At 38.1% G+C, this 23,024-nt stretch overlaps 1 protein-coding gene and 1 long non-coding RNA gene across 2 annotated transcripts in view; both read left to right on the top strand.

Moving 5' to 3' along the window:
* The window catches only part of LOC134754250 (protein scabrous), a 54,275-nt gene extending 32,489 nt beyond the window's left edge, over nt 1-21,786 (top strand). Inside the window, exons 4-6 of the mRNA XM_063690449.1 lie at nt 19,744-20,205; nt 20,297-20,497; nt 20,645-21,786. Of these exons, the coding sequence (XP_063546519.1) occupies nt 19,744-20,205; nt 20,297-20,497; nt 20,645-21,358 (1,377 nt within the window). The 3' untranslated portion in view covers nt 21,359-21,786. The remainder of the gene's footprint in view (nt 1-19,743; nt 20,206-20,296; nt 20,498-20,644) is intronic.
* Nucleotides 1-23,024, top strand: part of LOC134754520 (uncharacterized) — a 246,645-nt gene that overhangs the window by 212,732 nt on the left and 10,889 nt on the right. The gene's annotated exons all lie outside the window — the stretch shown is intronic.

The raw sequence follows: 23,024 nt of genomic DNA, 5'->3' as shown, positions 1-23,024 counted from the left end.
TTTAATGTAACAGAAAATTATACTGTTATTAAACTTGTTTTACTTTTTTTTATATATCTGGTTAATTATTTTTTAACATTATATAGAGGATATTCGCAGTCACTTGGTATGTATTTTGGAATAATCCATTCAGTCATTTTCAATTAGAGCAGTTCAAAGTCAACTGTGGAATTTTGTGCAATTTTTGAACGTTTTCTAATAATTTATTAGACAAAGTAGTGAAAATGTTACAGTATGTTATATATTTGTGATCTACTCACAAATCCCTTTCATTTGGTACCCCACATAGTATGTTTAAAAGAAACAAGTAAAAATACTTTGTACTGCCGACTTTAGACGTCACAGCAACGACCCCCACCACTTTCGCGCTTGTCATCTCAGGTATTTGTATTCAGGGCATCATACTGAATATACTGATACCAAATATGACCATGTTCGAGACGACATGAGCGAAAAGTAACCTAAAGCCTCTTCGGCCACACTACTATTTACGCCAATTGTTCATCATTTCGTTTCTTATAGGTTATACACAGCAAAAAGGTTCACGATTTTTAAAGCCCAAACTTAAGAGCTATAAATAAATAAATAATAAATAAATATTATAGGGACATTCTTACACAAATTGACTAAGTCCCACGGTAAGCTTAAAAGGCTTATAAAATAAACAAATTTTCTGATCCTACTTTTTTTGTTAACCCGTTTGATAAAATCATTACTTATTTGCACGCAGGCGATCAATACGCATTATTGTCCATATCATACGAGTGACAACTTTTATAAATCTGTGTAAGACTCAAATTTGAGTTCAAAAGTGTTCTTTGTTTCTTTTTGATAAAAAAATCTTGTTAAAGCATATGACGGACGGTTATTTTTCATTCCAAACATCGTTCTAATCGGTCTCTGGAGTACTCCAAGACGAGATTACACGGTTGAGAGCGTAAAGCCGTAAAGTTAGCGCGTAATGTGTTTAGCTTAAGGTGCAGTAAGTTCGTGTTCTTCTCTCACTCTCACTGAGCGTAAGCGTGAGTGAGATGGAAGTGCGCTACGACTTTTTAAAATCCGTTTTTAAACCTACTGCGCCTTGACACAGTGAACTTTAATCCCAGTCTTACTGCCACGACATCTCTCGATTCACCGCAAATAAATAGGGTAGGTATTATCAGTCTATCAGGTTTGTTTTGAGGATCAAATGTCTGTATGGGACCCATTGCCTTAAAGCAATACAAAAGTCACAAATGATAGTCAAAGTCTGGCACCCGCACTTTACTCATGAAACGCTTCTAACACGATGGCAATACATCGTGACATCACCATGTAACATCGCTATTGCTTAGAAGCCGTTTCGATGTATGGAAAACAAGGAAATTGTGATTTTGTCGGTGAAATATTGCGTTTATGTATATTGTTGCCATACATTTTTTTTAAATAAAATGTAAGGGATCAAATGGTACCAATTTTTTTTCCTATTTAGTAGTAAAACGCCAATTCTTGGGATTAGTTGCCAAGCGGACCCCAGGCTCTTATGAGCCGTGGCAAATGCCGGGACAACGCGAGGAAGATGATGATGATGAGTTTAGGAAAATGTTGATATTAACGTCTAGATTAGTTACCTATTTATTTAGTTATTTCGAACATGATATAATTAAGTAAATTCCATAAGTATTACTTCCTTTACCTTTTCTTAGATCTGTTGTCAGTGGATTGTCTTCTTCACAATAAACAGCGTTTAACTATATACTTAACTAAGTAAAAGTACTTCGATGTCTTCGATACAAGTAGTATAAAAATAGCTTGCATCTGCACTTGCAGCATAGATCCATTGTTGTAGTGGAGAACGCACTGAACGCAGCGAGCAGCGAGTGATGCCTGCGGAACGGGTTGAGTCGAGCCCATGTCGTTGTCGAGCGAGACTCGTGCCAGTCGTGCCGCTGCCGCTGCGCTGCCTCGTCGCGGCCGCCGTACCGCGCGCCGCGGCCATCAACTAACAATAAATATACATCGTTTTTCTGTTCGTGTACTTACCTACCAAAAAACCTTTCCTTTATGGTTCGTTGTACTCGATGTACTCACAAAATTACACTGAATGCTTACTACACATGATAATATAAAAATATGTTGATCAAACTAGTATCTGAGAGAAAACAGATTTAAACAAAAACATCCATAAAATAATCAACCTTACTTGAATTAGTTATGTTCAAACCGAATATATTAATTGATATACATAGTTTGACATAACGATTTGCCTGAACTCACTATTTTCTTTCACTAATCTCGGTGGGTTAATACACTAATTAACAAACACCGGATTGACGGAGGCAAATCTGAACTGACGTTTAATAGTGCGAGGACAAATTAAATTAATTTTATTACTTGATATCGATAAAAATGACGTACAACGTACAACCGTTGTGTAATTTTAAGAATGTGAAATAATGGTATGTTGCAAGCTAAAATAAATTTTAGCAAGTCCAGGTTAAATACGTTTTGGTTTTTAGCGACGCTGTTATGCCTTTTGCTTTTTATATGCCTTTGTACGGAAAACTTTTTTCGTGGCATGAATTTTACATTTCTTGCAAAAGTAAGTCGTACCTCTATCTTCTATATCTGAATGGTCAGTTTTCCATGAAAATGAACGATCTTTTTTCTTGCGAGGCATTTTTAACCGACTTAAAAAAACAAAAAGGTAGGCGTAATTAATTGGAATGCTAAATAATATTGTTGTACTGAATTAATTATTCAATGTAATTTCAATACTTGTCACAAGTGACTCGACACCGTCAATGTCAGATATCGGTTGTTTATACTTGTGATAAGTATAAATGATCTGGGGTCGATGTTGCTCCACGTCCGTAGGAATTACCTTAGATAACCCTACATGTGATCCCCGGGTGGTGCTAAGAGCGCAACAACTTTGGCAGCTGCACTGCCTCTTCAAGGTCTCGCAGCTTACTCTACTTCAACAACCATACTCAATATGAATTCGGATGCTTTTAAAAACGGCACTTCCAAGCGCCCAAAAACAAGGAACGTTGGACCATCAGTTCGCGTTTTGCAACTAAATATAGAAGAGTATTAGTAAATCTAAGACAGAATGTTTGCACAAAATCTTGCATGACAATGACATTGACGTTGTCCTACTTCAAGAAATGCATACCGCTGACGACTCTCAACTTGCCCGTAGAGGTAACATACCAGGTTACGACCTCATCGCAGCAACATACCACGCCCAATACGGAACAGCTACTTTTGCCCGAACAGCGCTATTCCATCAAATCAGCCTTCTCTCGAACAACATTGATGCTAATGATATTGCCACCACAACTGTCCAGCTTGGTGAAATCAAACTCTGTAATATATACAAGCCGCCGAACTCCTGCTGGCCCACACCGCCTCTGTCCAGTTTCGAACACCCCGCATTATTCATAGGTGACTTCAACAACCACCATACCAGCTGGGGCTATAGACAAATTGATGGCAATGGCGAAGCACTTATCGACTGATCGGATAGATACAACACCTTCCTCGCTGTGTCCAATAAGGGAAAGGGCACGTTTAGATCCGCTCGCTGGGGCCGCGATTATAACCCCGATCTCGTTTTCACGACGAAGGCCGCCGATGGAACCCCAGTCCCGACAGCTAGGCAGTTCCTCGCAGACTTCCCACACAGCCAACATAGACCAGTACTTATAAAGATTGGCTTACAAATACCGATGGTACAATCTTATCCTGCCCCTCGCTGGAATTTTCTAAACGCCGACTGGCCTGCCTATGCAGCCAAACTTGACGATTGCTTAAGATGGATCCCCCCCGAGCCCAAATGTATTTATATATGGATAAATGTTTTTTTTTTTTTTTGCATTAATTATTTTTATACATATTATTTTGACCCATGTTCTTTTACTGATATGCGTTAAAATTGTTAAATAACAAACGAAACCGTAAACGCCATCTATTCGAGAGTAGGCCAAAGGTAGTGGCGCCATCTGTTCGAGAATCAAATTTTCTTGATTATCGAGGCACGTTTTTTCCTTAGACTGTATCCATCTATTACGGAGTTATATCTATCTTTGGTATACTTCTGGTCAAGTCTTCCGTGATCTAGACACGCGGCAGCGTGTCCAGCCAAGTTATAAAAAAAAGGAACTGGCTACGCAGCAACGGTGTGTAATATTACACGAAACATTCCGAGCTACTTTTGACCCCTTCACAACTTGAAAGCTATTTAACCTGCACACAAGAAATTTGGCACATTTATTCAAGCCAATTAGCTTTTCCAGAATACAAAATTTCATAAACGTAGCTCAAATAGTTATTGAAAAATTCACGTTTAAAAACCGGCATTTTTGTGACTGTCTGACTGATTTATAAGATCAAAAACCTAAAAAAAACCTAACCCACTTCCAGATAACCTAGACACTTGATATTTGGTATCAAGGTAGACTATTAGAAATATATAAAGGAAAAAATCTGAAAACTAAAAATTATCGATAATTCGATTAAAAAAATAAATCTTAATGATTATTTGATTATTTAGACTTATAAATCGGAAACTTAACCCACTTCCAGATGACCTAGAAACTTGATATTTGGCATCAAGGTAGACTATTAAATGAATATAGAGGAAAAAATCTGAAACCTGAAAATTATTGATAATTCAATGGAAAAAATATATATATTGATACTCATTAGATTAATTAAGGCTTACAGCCCAAAAACCAAACCAAACTTTATTTTTTAATTCTCTCATTTACCCCCCAAAAGTGGCCCCCATGCTTAAAATTCATTTGTTTACGTTACATGTCCGTCTTTGGGTCACAGACTTACATATGTCTGCCAAATTTCAACTTAATTGGTCCAGTAGTTTTGGAGAAAATAGGCTGTGACAGACGGACAGACAAACAGACGCACGAGTGATCCTATAAGGGTTCCGTTTTTTCCTTTTGAGGTACGAACCCTAAAACTAGCCAAGACAAATCCTTAAAATTTTAGGATTTTCTACACAGCACAGAACTTGGCACTCAAATAGATATCAATTCTTTTGTCGGCGAGTCAAGCGGCTAGTCGGCAAACAACACATATTCTATGTATTGAACTTGGCTCCCATTTCACATTTATGTTTTTGTTGGGATTCTATTTGCATGAGAAAATTGAAAGTTTGTTCGGAACCCTCGGTGCGCGAGTTAAACGAACTCGCACTTGACCGGTTTTTTATTTGTTTTGAGACGTCTATTTGGTAATTTCTCTAGGAATGTAAGATAAAATTTTATTTTCTACTTTATGGTAATAACCCCGAAATCGAGAAAAAAAGCTGCTGTCTGATACATTTCGGTGAATTGTGTCAATGTTTTCTATGGAACAGCAAATTTTGATCACTATACACACGTAGGTACTTAGTTACCTATGTATATTTAACAAACTAGTAGCTCTGCCCGCAGCACCGCGTAGCTGGGATTTGATGTGTATTTGTCATGCCATATCTCAATATTAGTAATTTAACCATGAAAATGTAACAGAAAGATTGATAGTGTATAAGTAGGTAGGGAACACGACTTTACACATACCTATTATAATTACGTTGTTCATTCGCGCTATTGGAATGTGCAGTCTGACGCTGAACACCTGGCGCAAGTCATACGCTCATCGTGTCTTAAAATAAAATAAAAAGGTTTAAATTACGTAGGTACACAGCCCGCCAGATAGTTTTAATGTGCGACGATATGACTGAAATTCAAGCTTACTGTTTACATCATTTAAAGCACTTGTAAGAGAACGTTCATGTCCATATACTTATCAGTATGGAGTAAGCAGTGAGATAGTTTCCATCACCACATTGTTGGAAAATAGAAGAATGGTTTGGCGGAAGCCTTAGACCTTCACCAGGACTACTGTTTGAGGAACATAGTGTAAATAGTTTCCAGCTATCCCTTTGTGTGAAGTACCTACTGCCCATTCATTTGCCGTACGGTTACGTAGCTTTGGTATACCTAATAATGTAAATGAAAAGTTTCAATCAAACGGAAACTTATCTACTCATACTTGTATGCACAAGAGCAGTACCCATAACCTAATTAATTCAATTAATTGAGAAATATGAGACGTAATTATCTATGTCGTTGGTCGGTGCTAACTGCTAATTGGAACTTAATAATAAATCTAAAAACGTGTTCTAACTTTTTGTCAAAACAATATTTATCGATATTACTCGTACACATTGACTCCTGATGTTTTCGACTATGCCATAAACACCCTTAATTAAATATTACCAAAGATAGATATAACTCCGTAATAGATGGATACAGTCTAAGTAAAAAACGTGCCTCGAAAATCACGAAACTTTGATTCTCGATCAGATCGCGCCACTACCTTTGGCCTACTCTCGTATAGATGGCGTTGACAGTTTCGTTTGTTATTTAACAATGTTAACGCATATCAGTGAAAGAACATGGGTCAAAATCATATAAAAATAATTAATGCAAATAAAAAAATCGTTTATCCATATTTAAATGCATTTCATCGTATTTTTATAAATCTTCATTTTTAGTTTTAAAGTGTGTCGATAGATGGCAGTGAATTTACTGTGGTTACAAAATTTACTATGACAGTACCGCTCTATCCTATTATATCCTCTTTGATATTACTTACTCATATATTTATAAAGAATGCGATTGACGCGAGACGTACGGAGATTGCTTTTGCTCCAGCCGCAGCCCAGCCTCATGCATCTTGTCTTGGGTGAAACCCGTTCTCGCAGGTTCTAATTGCCGCGCCGGCGATTTAGGGCAGGTGGTCAGCTGGTAACGAGCCACTCATTTGGTATTATAATTGCGCCGTCAATACGGAAAAAAAAAACATTTACTTACTTTCCTAACATATGTCAAGAGAACTAATGCAACTAGCAGTAAGCAGTAGGTATTATTTTGATTTAATAATTATTAATTATAAATATTTCGTTCTCCTAGTGGACCATTCTCGCTTGTACCAATATATGTATAATTGCCACCGCACATGCGTTAAAACCGAAATCAATATCATAATTTTAAGATCGGAATGTGCCTCCACGTACCTGCAAAGTTTATTAATAAATGGCGCAGTATCCTGCTTCCTTTTGTTCTCGTGAATTTTACTAGTTCTCTAAATATCCATAAATACTAAATTAATTTTGATACTGAATTTTTAACCGAACTTGAGTTTGTTGAAGTTTTATTGCCAAAAACATTTATTTTTTAAGATGGTCTCAATAAGCTGCGGTCCACTATTTCCACATAAAATCTGAAATAGTCATTCAATAATAATACATAGACTACTGTTTGGACACCAACGTGGATCTGACCATTTTCTGGTTGTTTGTTATTTTTGAACATTATATAGAGGATATCACAGTCACTTGGAATAATCCAGTCAGTAGTTTTCGATCTAGAGCAGTTCAAAATCAACTCAGCATTGTGAAATTTGTGAACGTTTTCTAATTATAGTATGTTATATAATCTAATTGTATTTAATTGTAATCTACTCAATTGATATGCCACATGGTATATTTACCTAAATGAAAAATTAAAAAAATTACCTATTTAATAGTCCCCCTAAGTAATTAGTCACCGGCACATAATCGGTAAATATATTCCTTCAAAATATATTAATTGACTTAAATATGCAGGCCATTCATGATCTTAAAATAATTTACTAATAGTTTTATGTGTATAATTTATTTTCAGGACTGAGTAAAATTATCTACGGTATCTCGAATCAAAGACCATTTATTAGATGATATGCAATAACTTGTAATCCACATGTCAGATTCAAGCACATCCAATTTAGATGAAGACAGTTAGACCAAGAAAATTCTGCAGGGATTTTGATAGCACACGCAGTGCAAGTGCAGTGTTATACGCCATAATTTCATAGAAGTTTGATTGAGTAATGTTTCATTGTAGTAAATGTATGTACACCTGAAAAGTCTCAATGTGTAATTGTATATTCGACATGCAATGTAACCTGGCTCCTTTAATAAAAACTTACTTACCTACTTACTTACTTGGTCTAACTTCTAGTTCGACGAGTGTCTCTGGTTATTCTGAAGCTAGCTCAATCATAAGTTACATTGAATATTTAGGTTCAGACTTCGATTTTAATAAATAAAGGTGTTCCAATTAAAATACATATTTCCTTGTTTTAAGTTCGTATAATAGATTTTGTTAGTTACGAAATACCATTTCATATATTTAGCAGTGGATTATCGACGAAGTTTGGATCTTGAGAGATCCAAACTAATCCCAATAAGGCCTATGCACTGTTTTTATATCCCAAATACTAAAATGAGAGCTCGATTACCCAATTTCAACGCTGTCTGCCTATCCGGGTTTGTAGGTACTAAAATAACTGTTGGACTGGGCAGATTAAGTAGTAAATAAGACCCTAATCTAGTTTTCTAAAATGACAGTTGGAATGGGCAGATTCTTAACTAGTATTTGTAGTTTTTTCAATCGAACTGACACTGTAGTAATCTGAGACATTAAGAACATGAGTACAAGAGTAAGAGTAGAGTAGGTGTGTATGACCTTTGTAGAAGGTGAAATAGCAGTCACTTACCAAAAAACTAGTGCCTGTGCTAATTCATAGGATTAAGTTGCCGAGCCGACACCAGGTTTCCTTATTGAGCTGTGGCAAAAAGACGCGGATTCAAGTACCTTTAGTGTCGTACTATAATTACGTGACAGTGTTGTCAGCGTAGCAAAAACCATAAAATAGCACCGACGACTCTTCTCCTTCCGCACAGACACTATATGGCAATATACCGATACGACGCATGTTCTTGTTTTAATTAAAAAAAAATCGTAACAGATTCTACCTAACACTCGCAGAACCTACCTAAGTAGGTATCCACTGCATGAAAATCATTCATTCGATACAGACATAAAGCTGAAATTAGTCCGCGGAAATGAAAAGTGGAGCCATGGAACGGACGGGATGCATAGTCATTATCATTTCCTTGATGACAACTTGCCGTCACCCCTGCCTGTCCTGTGGCATATGGCATGCATATTCCCTTCTTGCTTTGTTTTTCGCGGTGTCGCAGTGTTAATACATGGCTTAATGCTTCAACTAGGGAATGCTCCCGGGATTTCCCGATACTAAAATTTCAACTTTTCGGGTACCGGTTCTGGTAATGAGAATCCCGGTTCTTCGGTACTTTACGGTACTGAAAAGTTAGTAAAGTAAACCTCATTATTCACTTTAAAATTTGGCGCGTAATCTCCCGTTTGTCCCGCTCGGTATTTTCCGGCTACGATTTGGGCTTTGGCGCGATAACTACCCAAAGTCCCCAACCTTGACAGTCCGGCTCGAGTAGTCAAATAAATACTTATTATAAGTATTATAGCTGTTGTAGTTTGAAGGTCTATATATGTGAATTAAAACAAAGAAGTAAAGATTAGGGGGCCAATCCGAACGTACTTTTTGATATTTAAATTATTATTTTATGTGAAAAAGAAAAAGATAAACTACACACATCAGTGCGGGAAAGTTTTAAAAACGTTAGGTGGATCAACTTAGTGCTAGTGGATTACGCAAGCATTTAAAAAAGGTTCATTTAATTGTCCTTGACGTGCAGCCAGACCTACAACCAGGACCCAGTACAAGAGATGATTCTTTGCACACAGACGTTTTAGACGAACTACTCAAGAACGTGAAGCTTATAGTCTACTTAATGAATTTGATTGTAAACCCAAAAATAACAAAAACGACAGAATTTGTCGCATGGTTCCATGGTTGCACTCGACAGTTCCTTTTAAACTGTTTACCATATCTCTCGATTTGGCACCGCTGTTTGAAGGAGCTGGTCAACCGCTGCCTAATAAATATCCCAGCACAATCAGGGAAATTCCACTCAAGGAATATGGCACAAAAAGAGAACGCCTTCGTGAAGGTCTACGAAAGTTAATGAGTGAAGAAAGAAAATATACTATTTCTCTTGATTAGTGAAAGGTTATGAAACTGTCGATTGTTCTTATGAGTGTCGATTGCTTTTCCATTTATTGATCATTAAAATATGAACATATGTCATGTTTATGACATATTTTTTTATAGATCTTGTGCGTAAAATGCCGCATTTTACGAAAATTATTGAATAAAGTAAGAAAGCTTAAGTACATAATTGTGATTTTTTTGCTAGTGTCGATTTTCATCATTTTGTTGTTTTCTAGGTTGTGTTTGTACTGAATTACACAAAATTGAATCTTAATTTTCAGTTTCATATAAGTAATTCATCATTTAACAAAAAATAGAACAGTAAATACTCAGTACCGAAAAGTACCGAAGAACCGGGAAATGTCAGTCCCGGTTCTGGGAACAGTACCGGTTCCGCATTCCCTAGCTTCAACGTTTTCACTCTCATATCGGAACATTTTACTTTTTTTAGGGTCCCGTACCCAAAGGATAAAAACGGTAGTACAGTCGCCATCAGATATATCGGAGCGGCCGAAGTGCTCACAAATATCTGAACACGCCTCTATTGTCAAGGAGTTAAAGTGCGTGTTCAGATATTTTTGAGCACTTCGGCAGCTCCGATATATCTGACGGCGACTGTACTATTACTAAGACTCCACTGTCCGTCTGTCTGTCTGTCTGTCTGTCACCAGGCGGTATCTCATGAACCATGATAGTGAACTCACTTGAAATTTTCACAGATGATGTATTTCTATTGTCGCTATAACAACAAATACTAAAAAGTACGGAACCCTCGGTGGGCGAATCCGACTCGCACTTGTCCGGTTTTTTTCATTTGCGGAAATCCTTTCTTTTATCTGTTTAACCTTTTGAACGCTTTTCCTCAAGCGTCAAGACGTGACCTACGCGCCAATATCTTGACTAGTGAATAACGAATATAAACCTTATCTGTCAGCTCCTTGCTTTGACAGCGTCCGCCATAACCACTTTAGTGGTCGCTGGCGTGGCAGGCACGAAAGCACACGACCTATTTAGTGGCTCCTGGCGTCCAAAAGGTTAATTTTCATTTTATATAGGGTAAAGGCACCAGTAGTCAGCCTTTTTACGAAATTTCTAGGTTCAAGATCGTTTAATTTGCTTACTAATTGACCTATAAGAATTATTAAAGTTTTTACTGTTCAAGAATTTCATATAGTTTAAGTTTTGTAAGGAATAAAACGTATTTAAATGTTGCTTTTGGAAATATTTCATTAAATATAATGAAAGTACGTTTTTGCCAGTTACCAGCCCCCTGTGTACCAATATACAGCCTTTAAGTACCCAGTGCCCAGCCATCCCATTTTAACTGCTGATTAGTGGGTTCTGAGTTCCGTGATGTCAATATCCACTGGTCAGCCACAGGCTGACTACTGGATAGTTACTTATTTAAATCAAATAAAGTCATAATAATGTAAATATTTAAAGGTGCTTGGCTTAACGACTTAGATTTAATTAAAAAATTAAAAAAAGTTCTGATTCCTATGGTCAGCCTCCCCCGGCTGACTTCTGGGTTTACGACCTTTTTAAAATTACTGCCATAAACGCAGTAGTCAGCCAAGGGAGGCTGACTATTGGATTTCGTACAAAAAAAGTAGATAGCTCCCAATAGTCAGCCGCCTTAAAAATGTTACTTTTATATGGATTTATATTCATTTTTTACTTTTTTCTGATAGAATAAGTATTTATTATGTGATACAGTCCACATTCTTTTAACAAGATATCATAATTCGGCTGTTAACGACTTATCAAAATACCATGTGACACTCCAAAAAAAAATGGCGCATATCACATGATCCTTCATGTCAGAAGACAGCACTTCTTTGAAGTAGTGTTGTGGTTCATGCTAGACAATTTATTTGTAAAGTAAAATATTTTTCAATTAATAGTTTATCAATCTATAATATCACCTACTTTTGACATGAAAAGTAGAAAAAGGTTTGATAATTACAGCCAACAATAAGCAAGAAAGGCTGACCACTGGTGCATGGCTGAGCACTGGTGCCTTTACCCTACCAACTAGCTTTTGCCCGCGACTTCCTCTGCGTAGAATTAGTATTTTGAGTAGCTTCTTTTTTTGTCCAATATGTTTTTTATTGTTTCCCTATACCAACTTCCTTATATCCTTATTTGAGAAACAATTCTAACTTCTAACGCCTTGATAAAACATAAAGGCAATGATTCAATTTGAGCATAATACTTACATCGCGATGCATCAATTATCTCACTTTAGGGGTGGAAGTGTGATAATTTTCACCCTCTAGGAATGTCCTTCCCCGGGACTCAAACTATATGTCAAATTTCAACTGAATCGGCTCAGCAGTTTAAGCGTGAAGAGGTAACACACAGACAGACAGACAGACAGACTTTCGCATTTATAATATAAGTATGGATTAGTACTTTTGATGTTTCTTGAACAGTAATGCATGTGATACGAACAGGCCAATTCGAACGTGCATCTAACATCAAACCGATATTTAAATGATATCAGTTAGCTGTCATTCTCTGTATATACGTAGTGCGACATAGACGTTTCCAATATATCATTCCAATTTGATTCATTAATTCAAATATCGGTTTGATGTCAGGTGTACGTTGGAATACGCCTGAAAATCAGGACGACGAGCAGTATAGGGTACAGTGTAGGGTTTGTACTTAGATATTAGCACAGTACCTAACTTACGTCTACCTACATAAGAGGGTTAACTACCTCAGTTTAAATTTTATTGCGTTTCTGGATTAAGGAGTACCTACTTATATGGATTAGTTTGTAAACCCTGCGATATAGAACCTCACTAAGTAGGTACTTATAGTCTGAATTTTATTCTCACGGAATTAATGTAAACAAAGGTGTGGCCGGTGACAAAAAACTTTTGCAGCATTTCTCCTTCTACTCCAGAAATATTGACTTTGTTACAAGGAAACTACATTTTAACATAAAACATTTTGGTATATTAATGGAAAAGAAAAAGCTAATTTTGTCGGGTAGTTTATTTATTGCACTGGTATCACTATGAAGATTCACCCGGGCGACCAAGTTGCAGGCCGTTAAACATAATTTTTCACTAACTTTCGAGATGGAGTGCTCCCGTAGTCGCTTTAATGGCTTTAATTTAAACCGCCTTCAAAATAGGTAGAGCTTATCAATTTTATCGCTTTTTTTATTTATTTATTCATTTATTTAAATATGATACAAACGGTCATACATAAAATATTGTTACAGTTTCTTCTCTTAGTCTAGACCTATAGTTTCCATTTTTATCAAACATATATTTATATATAAGCACGAAAAAGTACCTATCTTGGCTTAGGTTCAGCAGATTAGTAAAAGGTTACACAGAATTTGCGAATAGGTATCGACAAACATGACATAATAAGTATATTAACACTTTTAAATATCGACAGATCGCGTCTAGATTTACATAATAGTCCTGAATAATTTTTTTATTGAGCTTATGGTACAATTAAATATGTCTACATTTTTACAATGTTATTATCATTATAAAGTGCACATGGTCGCTTAATAAACATATATTTAGAATAGTTAGTTCTACTACATGGGATGGAGAATAAATGCTTGTATCTGAGACGACATCGGGACTCTTATACCTTTTAACAAGCTAGGGGCATCAATATGACTATTTATTATTTTATATATTAGAACAGAATTAACGCAGTCTCTCAACCATTTTATGACGGTTTAAGGATTCGAGTTTCGACATAGTCTTTGTATTTAATACCGCATTTTAAATCAAGGGCTTTTAGGAACTTTTTTTTGCAATCTCTCTATCCTGTCAATATGAATGTTGTAATGGGGTTTCCAGACCGCACATGCAAACTCAAGTCGACTTCGTACATAACTGTTATGAAGAATTTTGAGTGTTAAAGGTATTCCTGAAAGGTTTACCAACTCGCAGGATCATACCTAATTGTTTAAAAGACTTAGCTAAGATGGAATCGATATGAGGTATAAACGATAATTTGTCGTCCATGAGTACTCCAAGATCACGAATCTCCTTTACTCTTACCAGGTCCTGGTTACATAATTTGTAATTAAAGTAAGACAATGTTTTTTCCTAGAAAAACTAATTGTATTACATTTGTCAATGTTTAAAAACAAGTTATTCTCTACAAAAGCTCTCGAAACTACAAAGATCATTTTGTAACAGTTCGGAATCAGAAGAACTACGAATAACCTTATAAATTTTTGCATCATCTGCACGAATAGAAGAAGAACGTAAGAGTGGGAGATACATTTTACAATATCGTTTATATATAACGTAAATAATAGAGGCCCCAAATGGGAGCCTTGGGAAACGCCTGAGCTGATATATTTACTTTTTTGTAAGTATGTAGGTATGCTACCACGACTCCGTCATTTCTTACTACCTACATTTATTTTTAAGTTTTTCTGCGAGGTCTTACCCCTGCTCTTACTCGTACTGTGAGAACCCCTGACTTGCCTGCAAGTGTCACTTTGACAGTGACAGTTGGTTGTTTACATTGATTCCGGGAGAATAAAATTCTGACTTTAGACTATACTAATGGGACTTCCGGTTCGAACGCCATCTTGATAGTAGCCTCGTGATTAATTCCTATGTTAATTGTAATATCGATAGCTTTATTATACAGTAATCTAATTTGGTAGTGTGCAGTGAATGCAGAATTAATCTCAAAGCGTGTTTAACCACCATGGCCGGTAGTCCACGTGCTTCCCGTAAAATCCAGCTATCGGTTTTACGAGACAACAACAATAATTACCGAACAACGTCGTGCTCTAAGAGCATTTGGTATTTCTACCTCTAACCTTGTCTGGCTAGAGCCCTAGAGGCCCATAATTTTATTTACCGTACACTGGCTGAAGAAAATCAAGAAATATTAATTCGATCCCACGTGGATCCCACTTTGACGTTGGCGAAATCATCTACAGTGTCAATGGAGCCATACTACTTAAAGATTGATTGATTGATTATACTAATAGTTATCTTAGCAAATAACTGAAGCTTCGAAAATAGCCCTTTGTACAGTTTAGGTGGGTAGTGTATTCTCATCCCTCCTAAATATCGTGTGTTACGCGAGTATAATTATACCGGGGATACCGTCACCGGCTCGGCTGGCTGAGTGTGCACTGTGCATTATTCAACGTTAAGCAGCGTCGCCCCGAAGTGCCCGCACAACGGCGCGGCGCGCGGCGGGTCGGCACGGCATCCTGTGCAAACTTTTGTAGTGTACAGTACAGCGCTTTGTGCAAAGCGTACTCGAACTACGAGGGAGCAGGCGGTTTCGGCTTAATATTATGCTTTTGAGTTGAAGGGATTGTGCCTTGCCGCGACGATGATCTTTCTTTAAAAAAAAACGGAGGTTCTCAAGTCGACGCGTATACATATTTTCTTATGTGTGACCACGTATAACTTTTAACAGCGTAGTCCGATTTTGATAAAAAAAAATTATTGGAAAGGGTATACCCCGAAGTTGGTCCCATATAAATTTCGAAAAAACCCACCCTAAGGAAGGGTGGGAGAACAGGGGTGATTTAATAGGGGTGAGTAAATTATATCCCAACAAAAATATAAATGTGAAATGGGAGCCAAGTTCAATATATAGAATATGTGTTGTTTTGTTTGTCGACTTGCCGCTTGACTCGCCGACAAAAGAATTGGTTTCTATATGGGTGCCAAGTTCTGTGCTGTGTAGAAAATCCTGAAATTATAAAGGATTTGTCTTGGCTAGTTTTTACGCATAGAAAGGCTATTAGGTTTATGTTAGGTACTTTTCTAAAATTTGGTTTGTTTGTAAAAACTAGCCAAGTCAAATCCTTTATAACTTCAGGATTTTCTACACAGCACAGAACTTGGCACCCATATAGATATCAATTCGTTTGTCGGTGAGTCAAGCGGCTAGTCGGCAAACAACACATATTCTATGTATTGAACTTGGCTCCCATTTCACATTTATGTTTTTGTTGGGATATCATTACTTTTTGCACACAAATTATTAGCATTCATCATGGATACATTGTAATTTGTAAAATTACTCTATTTTCTTACGTTTACGCTGTATAGTTTTCTTTTCGTTCCGTAGGTACTTCAAAAGGGAAAAACTGAACCTTTATAGGATCAACTTGATGTTAGTCCGTCCGTCCGTCCGTCCATCTGTCTGCCAAGACTTTTTATCTTGGGAACGGACGGAGGTATTGAGTTGATATTGAAATTGAAAAACAGCCCCTTAAATCTGTAAAAAAAGCCGAAACCGAGCTCCGCGTAGGGCCGAAGGTTGTAATGGTTGTAAGTGCTTAAACACGGAACAATAGTACAAGTGTCTAAATGCGAATGTCAAAGGCCGAGCTCCGCGTAGGACCGAAGGCCCGAAGCATCTTGGATGTTAGTGCTTTGACACAAAATAATAGTACAAGTGTTTAAACGCGAAGGCCGAAGGCCGGGTTCCGCGTAGGGCCGAAGGCCCGAACTGTCCAGGAGATTAGTGCTTTAATACAGAACAATAATACAAGTGCCCAAATGTGAAGGCCGAAGGCCGAGCTCCGCGTAGGGCCGAAGGCCCAAAGCGTCCAGGATGTTAGTGCTCTAATAACATAGAACATTATTACGTGTCCAAACGCGAAGGCCGAAGGCCATCAAGCTGCGCGTAGGGCCGAAGGCCCGAAGCGGCCAGGTTGGTAGTGCTTAAAGACAGAACAACAGTGAAAGTGTCTAAATCCGAACGCCGAAGGCTGAGCTCCATGAAGGGCCGAAGGCCCAAAGCGTTCAAGAGGATAGTGCTTAAAATACAGAAGTGTCTAAGTGCAATTGCCAAAGGCCGAGCTCCGCGTAGGGCCGAAGGCCCGAAGCGTCCTGAATGTTAGTGCTCTTACACAGAATAATAGTACAAGTATCTAAACGCGAAGGCCGACGGCCAAGCTCCTCGTAGGGCTGAAGGCCCAAAGCATCCAGGAGATTAGTGCTTAAATACAGAACAATGAAGAGTCTAAATGTGAACGCCGTAGGCCGAGCTCCGCGTAGGGCAGGCCTGAAGTCGAGCAATTGTTGAATTTATTAACGCGAGTGACCCGGTTTAATATATTTTAATATGTCAGTGCCCCACGGAAGTTTTGTTATTAAAAATGGATTAAGGTTCAATGAGAAAATTAACCTTTAAAGCCTTTAACTTTTGGCTATGTCTACAAGAAAGACGTGTACACAGTTTTGTGTTAGACTCAAATGGGACCTCCCGATGAGAACATCCGGATATACGAAAGCAGTTTTGCCCAAGCTGAAAAGGAGACACTCGCTAACGCTCGGCCAATTAGCAAAAAAATTCAGTTTTTAGATTTTTTCCTTTGTATACGCCTAATAATCTACCTTCGTGCCAAATATCAAGTTTCTAGGTCATCTAGAAGTGGGTTAGGTTTTTGGGCTGTAAGTCTTAATTAATCTAATGAGTATCAATATATGATTTTTTTCCATGGAATTATCAATAATTTTCAGGTTTCAGATTTTTTCCTCTATATTCATTGAATAGTCTACCTTGATGCCAAATATCAAGTTTCTAGGTCATCTGGAAGTGGGTTAAGTTTTCGATTTATAAGTCTAAATAATCAAATAATCATTAAGATTTTTTTTATCGAATTATCGATAATTTTTAGTTTTAAGATTTTTTCCTTTATATACTCCTAATAGTCTACCTTGATACCAAATATCAAGTCTAGGTTATCTGGAAGTGGGTTAGGTTTTTTTAGGTTTTTGATCTTATAAGTCAGTCAGACAGTCACAAAAATGCCGGTTTTTAAACGTGAATTTTTCAATAACTATTTGAGCTACGTTTATGAAATTTTGTATTCTGGAAAAGCTAATTGGCTTGAATAAATGTGCCAAATTTCTTGTGTGCAGGTTAAATAGCTTTCAAGTTGTGAAGGGGTCAAAAGTAGCTCGGAATGGTTCATGTAATATTACACACGGTTGCTGCGTCGCCAGTTACTCTTTTTTAGAACTTGGCTCGACACGCTGCCGCGTGTCTAGAACTACAAGAAACTATGAAATAAAATCTTTTTTAACAAAAAAATTTAACGGTTTTTAATAGATAGAATGATTCAAGAGTAAGGTTTATATGTAAAATACATCAGCATTGAACCCGTGCGAAGCCGGGGCGGGTCGCTAGTCATAACTAAGTTCCTTGCTTTTTTCCGTTTTTATTAATTTGATTACGACCAAAATTAAGTGCTCCTACCATTTATATGCCGATGACCTACAACTTTACACCCAGTCGAGGCTTGATGACGTGGACGAGGCTATCTCGAGATTGAATGATGACCTCAATTGCATCTCATCTTGGTCCAAAGACTTCGGAATAGCTGTGAACCCTTCCAAGTGTCAGGCTATCATTATCGGGAGTACATGCCTGGTCCTAAATACCGATTTCACGAGTGTTGCACCGATTTTCTACGAAAACATTGTCATCCCTTTTTCCACAAAAGTAATAAACCTAGGATTGCTGTTTGATTGTGGCCTGACCTGGGAACCCCAGGTGTCCGATATGTGTCGTAGAGTTGCGTATACCTTGCGATCACTGTATAGGTTTAAACATTTTCTACCGATCTCTACCAAAATTCTCCTTATTCAAGCTCTGGTGTCACCTGTTATTGATTATTGTGATGTGTGCTGCACTAATGTGACGCAAGGATTACTGGACAAGCTCGACGGAGTATTGAACAACTGTATTAGGTTCATTTACCGCCTTTCGCCGACAACTCAACTGGCTTCGAAAAATTGTATGCACCCTGTTCTCCATTCTTTTTGACCCAGTGGCGCCAGAATACTTGCGATCTAAATTTAAATTTGTAACTGCTCGACCAGGATGCGAAGTTCGCACCGCTCGTAAACTTATTCTAGCTATCCCGCACCACAGTTCTGGTGCTACGACCAATTCATTCACCGTGCAAGCCACCCGTCTTTGGAATGATTTGCCTCTCAGCATACGACAAGCCGAGACTAAGTTGACGTTCAAGCGCAAGCTGCGCAAGTATCTTTTTGAAAAGTCTCACGATTAAGTGTCTGCATAGTAAATTTAGTAGCAGCTACATATATATATATATTTATTGTTGTATATATTTATTTTATCTTCATATTACATTTATATTTGTCCCTATTAAAGTATTTAGTTTTAGTGTTCTTTACATACCCCGCACCAACTATGCTTCTCTGTTTGGCCTAAAGGTTGACTGGTAGAGAATGCCGTGTAGCATTAAGTCCGCCTTTTGTTTCTGTGTATTTTTACTGTGCAATAAAGTTTAAATAATAATAATAAGTTCTTATACTAATGTAAGTAATACCTAAGTAATTTTGAGTCGGCGCCAAACAAGCAAATTTATTAATTACGTAAAGCGTGATGCGCGGCGGCGGTAGCTTGAAGAACTTGATTGTTTGTCGCCGACTCAACATTACTTAGGTATACTTACATTAGTTTAAGAACTTAGTTGTTAAGGTTATATAAAAATGGTTTATTATTTTTTGTTTTTTTGTTTTTCCGGCGTTTTAATTTTTTTGTTATTTAATTTTGCTCATGTAGGGCTTTATTTTAGGAACTATTTAATTTTAACTAAATGTAAAAATATGGGTATTTGAGTACTTAAGTATAATGATAGTGATATGCATTGTCATTTATTTATAATATTTTAAATATTACACGTCAAGTTATTTAGACATTAGTGAGTTGTTATACACATAACAACTATCAAAAAATTATGATTCAAAAGATTATGTTTGTTCCCAGATTAAAAGCAAGCAGATGGAGGAAATGAGCACTGCCAATTACAACGATGTGTACGATATCTACGAAGTGAAGGAAGGCGAGCCGAAGCCGGCCCACAGCCACAAGTACCGGCACAACAAGATGGTGCACGCTCAGATCTCGCGCCTGGCGCGCACCCAGGATCAGCTCGACGAGTTCCAGCAGAGCTTGCAGACGCAGCTGCTCGACGTGCAGCGCCGCCTCGACCGCTTCGAGGAGCCCAACTGGAACCTTCTCTCTGCAAAACTCGAATTCCTCGAACTGGACACTAAAAACCTTAGGGATGAATTGAAAAACATCACTCAAAGCGTATCCGATTTCGACAAAGTACACGCATCGATGTTAGAATTGCGTGAACATGTTGAAAGCATGGAGAATAAGGCTGATAAGACTATTCCGGAATTTAGGAAGGAGATTTCGAAACTGGACATTAGTTTTGCACAGGTAAGACTTATCATCGTTAATAGTCGTCTCACTTATTTCTTCTATCTTGGTGGAGTTGGTCGAATTATTAATATGTTTTTCTGTTGCACAGCTTACCGCTCAGTCTTCGTATCTTAGAGAAGACCAGGAGAACCTACGGCAGTCGGTGAAGGCGATCGCCGTGAGCGTGAGCAACGCCGTGGACCGCGCCGAGCTGGACCGCGTGCTGATCAAGCGCATCAACGATTCCGTCGCTGATCTCACCACCAGATCCAAGGAACATTACTATAGACTAAACGATCACATTCTTAAGGTTAGTATTACTACTAGGTTACTATACTTTCCATTATAATAACTCTGGTAAGTTTAAAATGCCTATTTATAAAGTAGCATCACTATCTCACCCATGTCAGAGACCTTGTTTACCTACCTTTTAAATATCAATAATGTGTTGTTGCAGAGTGAGGCCAGCCATGACATGAATATCACCGATACCATTCCGCTCCCTGAACTGATGGGAGAGGTCAAAGATCTACAGCCCGTTCAACGAGAATATGAAGACTTAGTAAGCCAACTGCCAAAGGACTGTTCGAGTATATCCGGCCCGGCCGGCACCTATCTTATCCGGCCGGGCAGCACGCCTCTGGACACATGGTGTATAAACGGAAGCACTCTGTTGCAGCGACGATACAACGGCTCCATTGAATTTAACAGAAAATTCACAGAGTATGCCCACGGTTTCGGGGACCCGACTTCTGAATATTGGCTCGGACTTCAATCCATGCACCTGCTGACAGCCGATAATTGCTCCTCTATGAGGATTGACATGACCGATATCTACGGAGGGGTTTGGTATGCCCAGTACGAGCATTTCTCGGTGGGAAGCGCCGACACAGGTTACGTGTTGGAAGTTAGCGGGTTCAAGGGCAACGCGAGCGACGCCTTCGAGTACCAGAACCACATGGAGTTCTCGGCCATAGACCGCGACCGCGACATCTCAAACACGCACTGCGCCGGCAACTACGAGGGCGGCTGGTGGTTCTCGCACTGCCAGCACGTCAACATCAACGGCAAGTACACGCTGGGCCTCACGTGGTTCGACTCCTCGCGAAACGAGTGGATCGCCGTTGCCTCGAGCGAGATGCGGATGTACCGCCGACCCGGCTGTACTTAAACTCAGCCGCCCCGAAACATAAATTATATTCATATTGTTGTTAGACTAGTAAAAAATCGCTAAGAATTGATATTGTTTATAATAATTTAAATGTTACCAAAGATAGCGCTAGTAGGAAAACAATGGCACTTACTTAATTTTCTCATATTCATATTCTTATTTAGGTACTTTTTCTATAAGAAGGTGTAATACTTGCGCGCCGCCGCTGCCATTTTTATCGTCGGCGCCCACCTCTAATACTCGTACATCTGTTTAGATGTTTTCTTCGTATTTGTAAACTTAAAGAATGGTAGGTACAAATTCTCAGGGGAATATTGTTATTAGCTTGATAATATTGTTTAGTAACAATGGCATGATACTTAGTAAAGTCGCCATCAGCTATATCGGAGCAGCCAAGGTGTTCCCAATATCTGAACAAGCACTCTAATGCCTTGACAATCGAGGCGTGTTCAGATAAATGTCCGCTCCGATATATCTGATGGAGACTGTACCAAACATAATCATCCCTTAATAGTATCGAAATAAATTAATGACTAATTTAAGAAAGTTATTTAAATATTTTTAAGTCTTCTTGGTTAATGCTGTCGCATTTATTATTGATGTAAGTCCACAAATTTGGAGGTTACCGGCAGATTAAAAATAAGTCAAAGCACTAAGACCACGATTTGTAATTTAATTTTGATGTATGCACACACGCGCACAGTCATCATATTGTGCCGTCAAGCCGTGCTAGTCGTGACACACAAAGAAATACTAAATAGGTACTGTGAATTGCGCTATTTTGTAGCCAAATTTAAAACCTAAGCGTACTCTACGTTTTTTAGTAACTGGATTGTCAATCGATAGCGCTTGACCACTAAGGGCCAGTTGCACCAACCACATTTAGCGGAGTAATCGTGATCAACGTCACTCAGTAGTGAACTATGGAACTTCCCACACAATAAAATTAATCAAGCGCTTTAACGATGACAAACGGTTTGGTTTTGATGCAATGCAACCGACTCTAAGTGGCCCATACTATATTTTGCACTCCTACGAGTAAAGGAAAAATCCTCTTAGTACTTAACGGTTTATTTTATTGTCAGGACGTGTGCTTGTCGTAAAGACTAAACTCGTTTTTAGAAGCACGGCTTATTGGTCCACTTGACGGGCATCATTTGTTTTATGTAAGTAATTTATTGTACAATGCATGTGCTCGAAAAGTGTGTTTCCTACGGAGCCATATCATGCGGAAAGTACTACTTTTCCGCACTAGTGCTTTTGTTTTCATTTTTTTTTACAGTACATATGGTGCTACTTTCTCGCACTAGTGCGGAAAAGAGCACTTTTCGTGCATATGTCGAAAGTTTAAAGGGCCATATGTACTGTAAAACGTTGTACGATACACGTGCGAATAGGTAATTCGCAACTCGTGTCGATTTACTTTATAGATTAAGAGTTATACCAAGAAAAGTCTGCAGCGATATTGATAGCATACGCAGTTCAATAGTTATTTTAAACGTCAAACTTCTATGAAATTATGACGTATAAATTACACTTGTACTGCGTGTGCTATCTAAATCGCCGCCACCTATCCATATAAGGTATATTCGGGTAATTTTGGAAATTGGGTAATGCCGAAAATCATTTAAAATCACTCATATTCCATGGTAGTTTTAAAACCCTT

Source organism: Cydia strobilella, chromosome Z, assembly GCF_947568885.1.
Source record: "Cydia strobilella chromosome Z, ilCydStro3.1, whole genome shotgun sequence".
Classification (NCBI taxonomy): Eukaryota; Metazoa; Arthropoda; class Insecta; order Lepidoptera; family Tortricidae; genus Cydia; species Cydia strobilella.
This window is presented reverse-complemented; position numbering and strand designations above follow the sequence as displayed.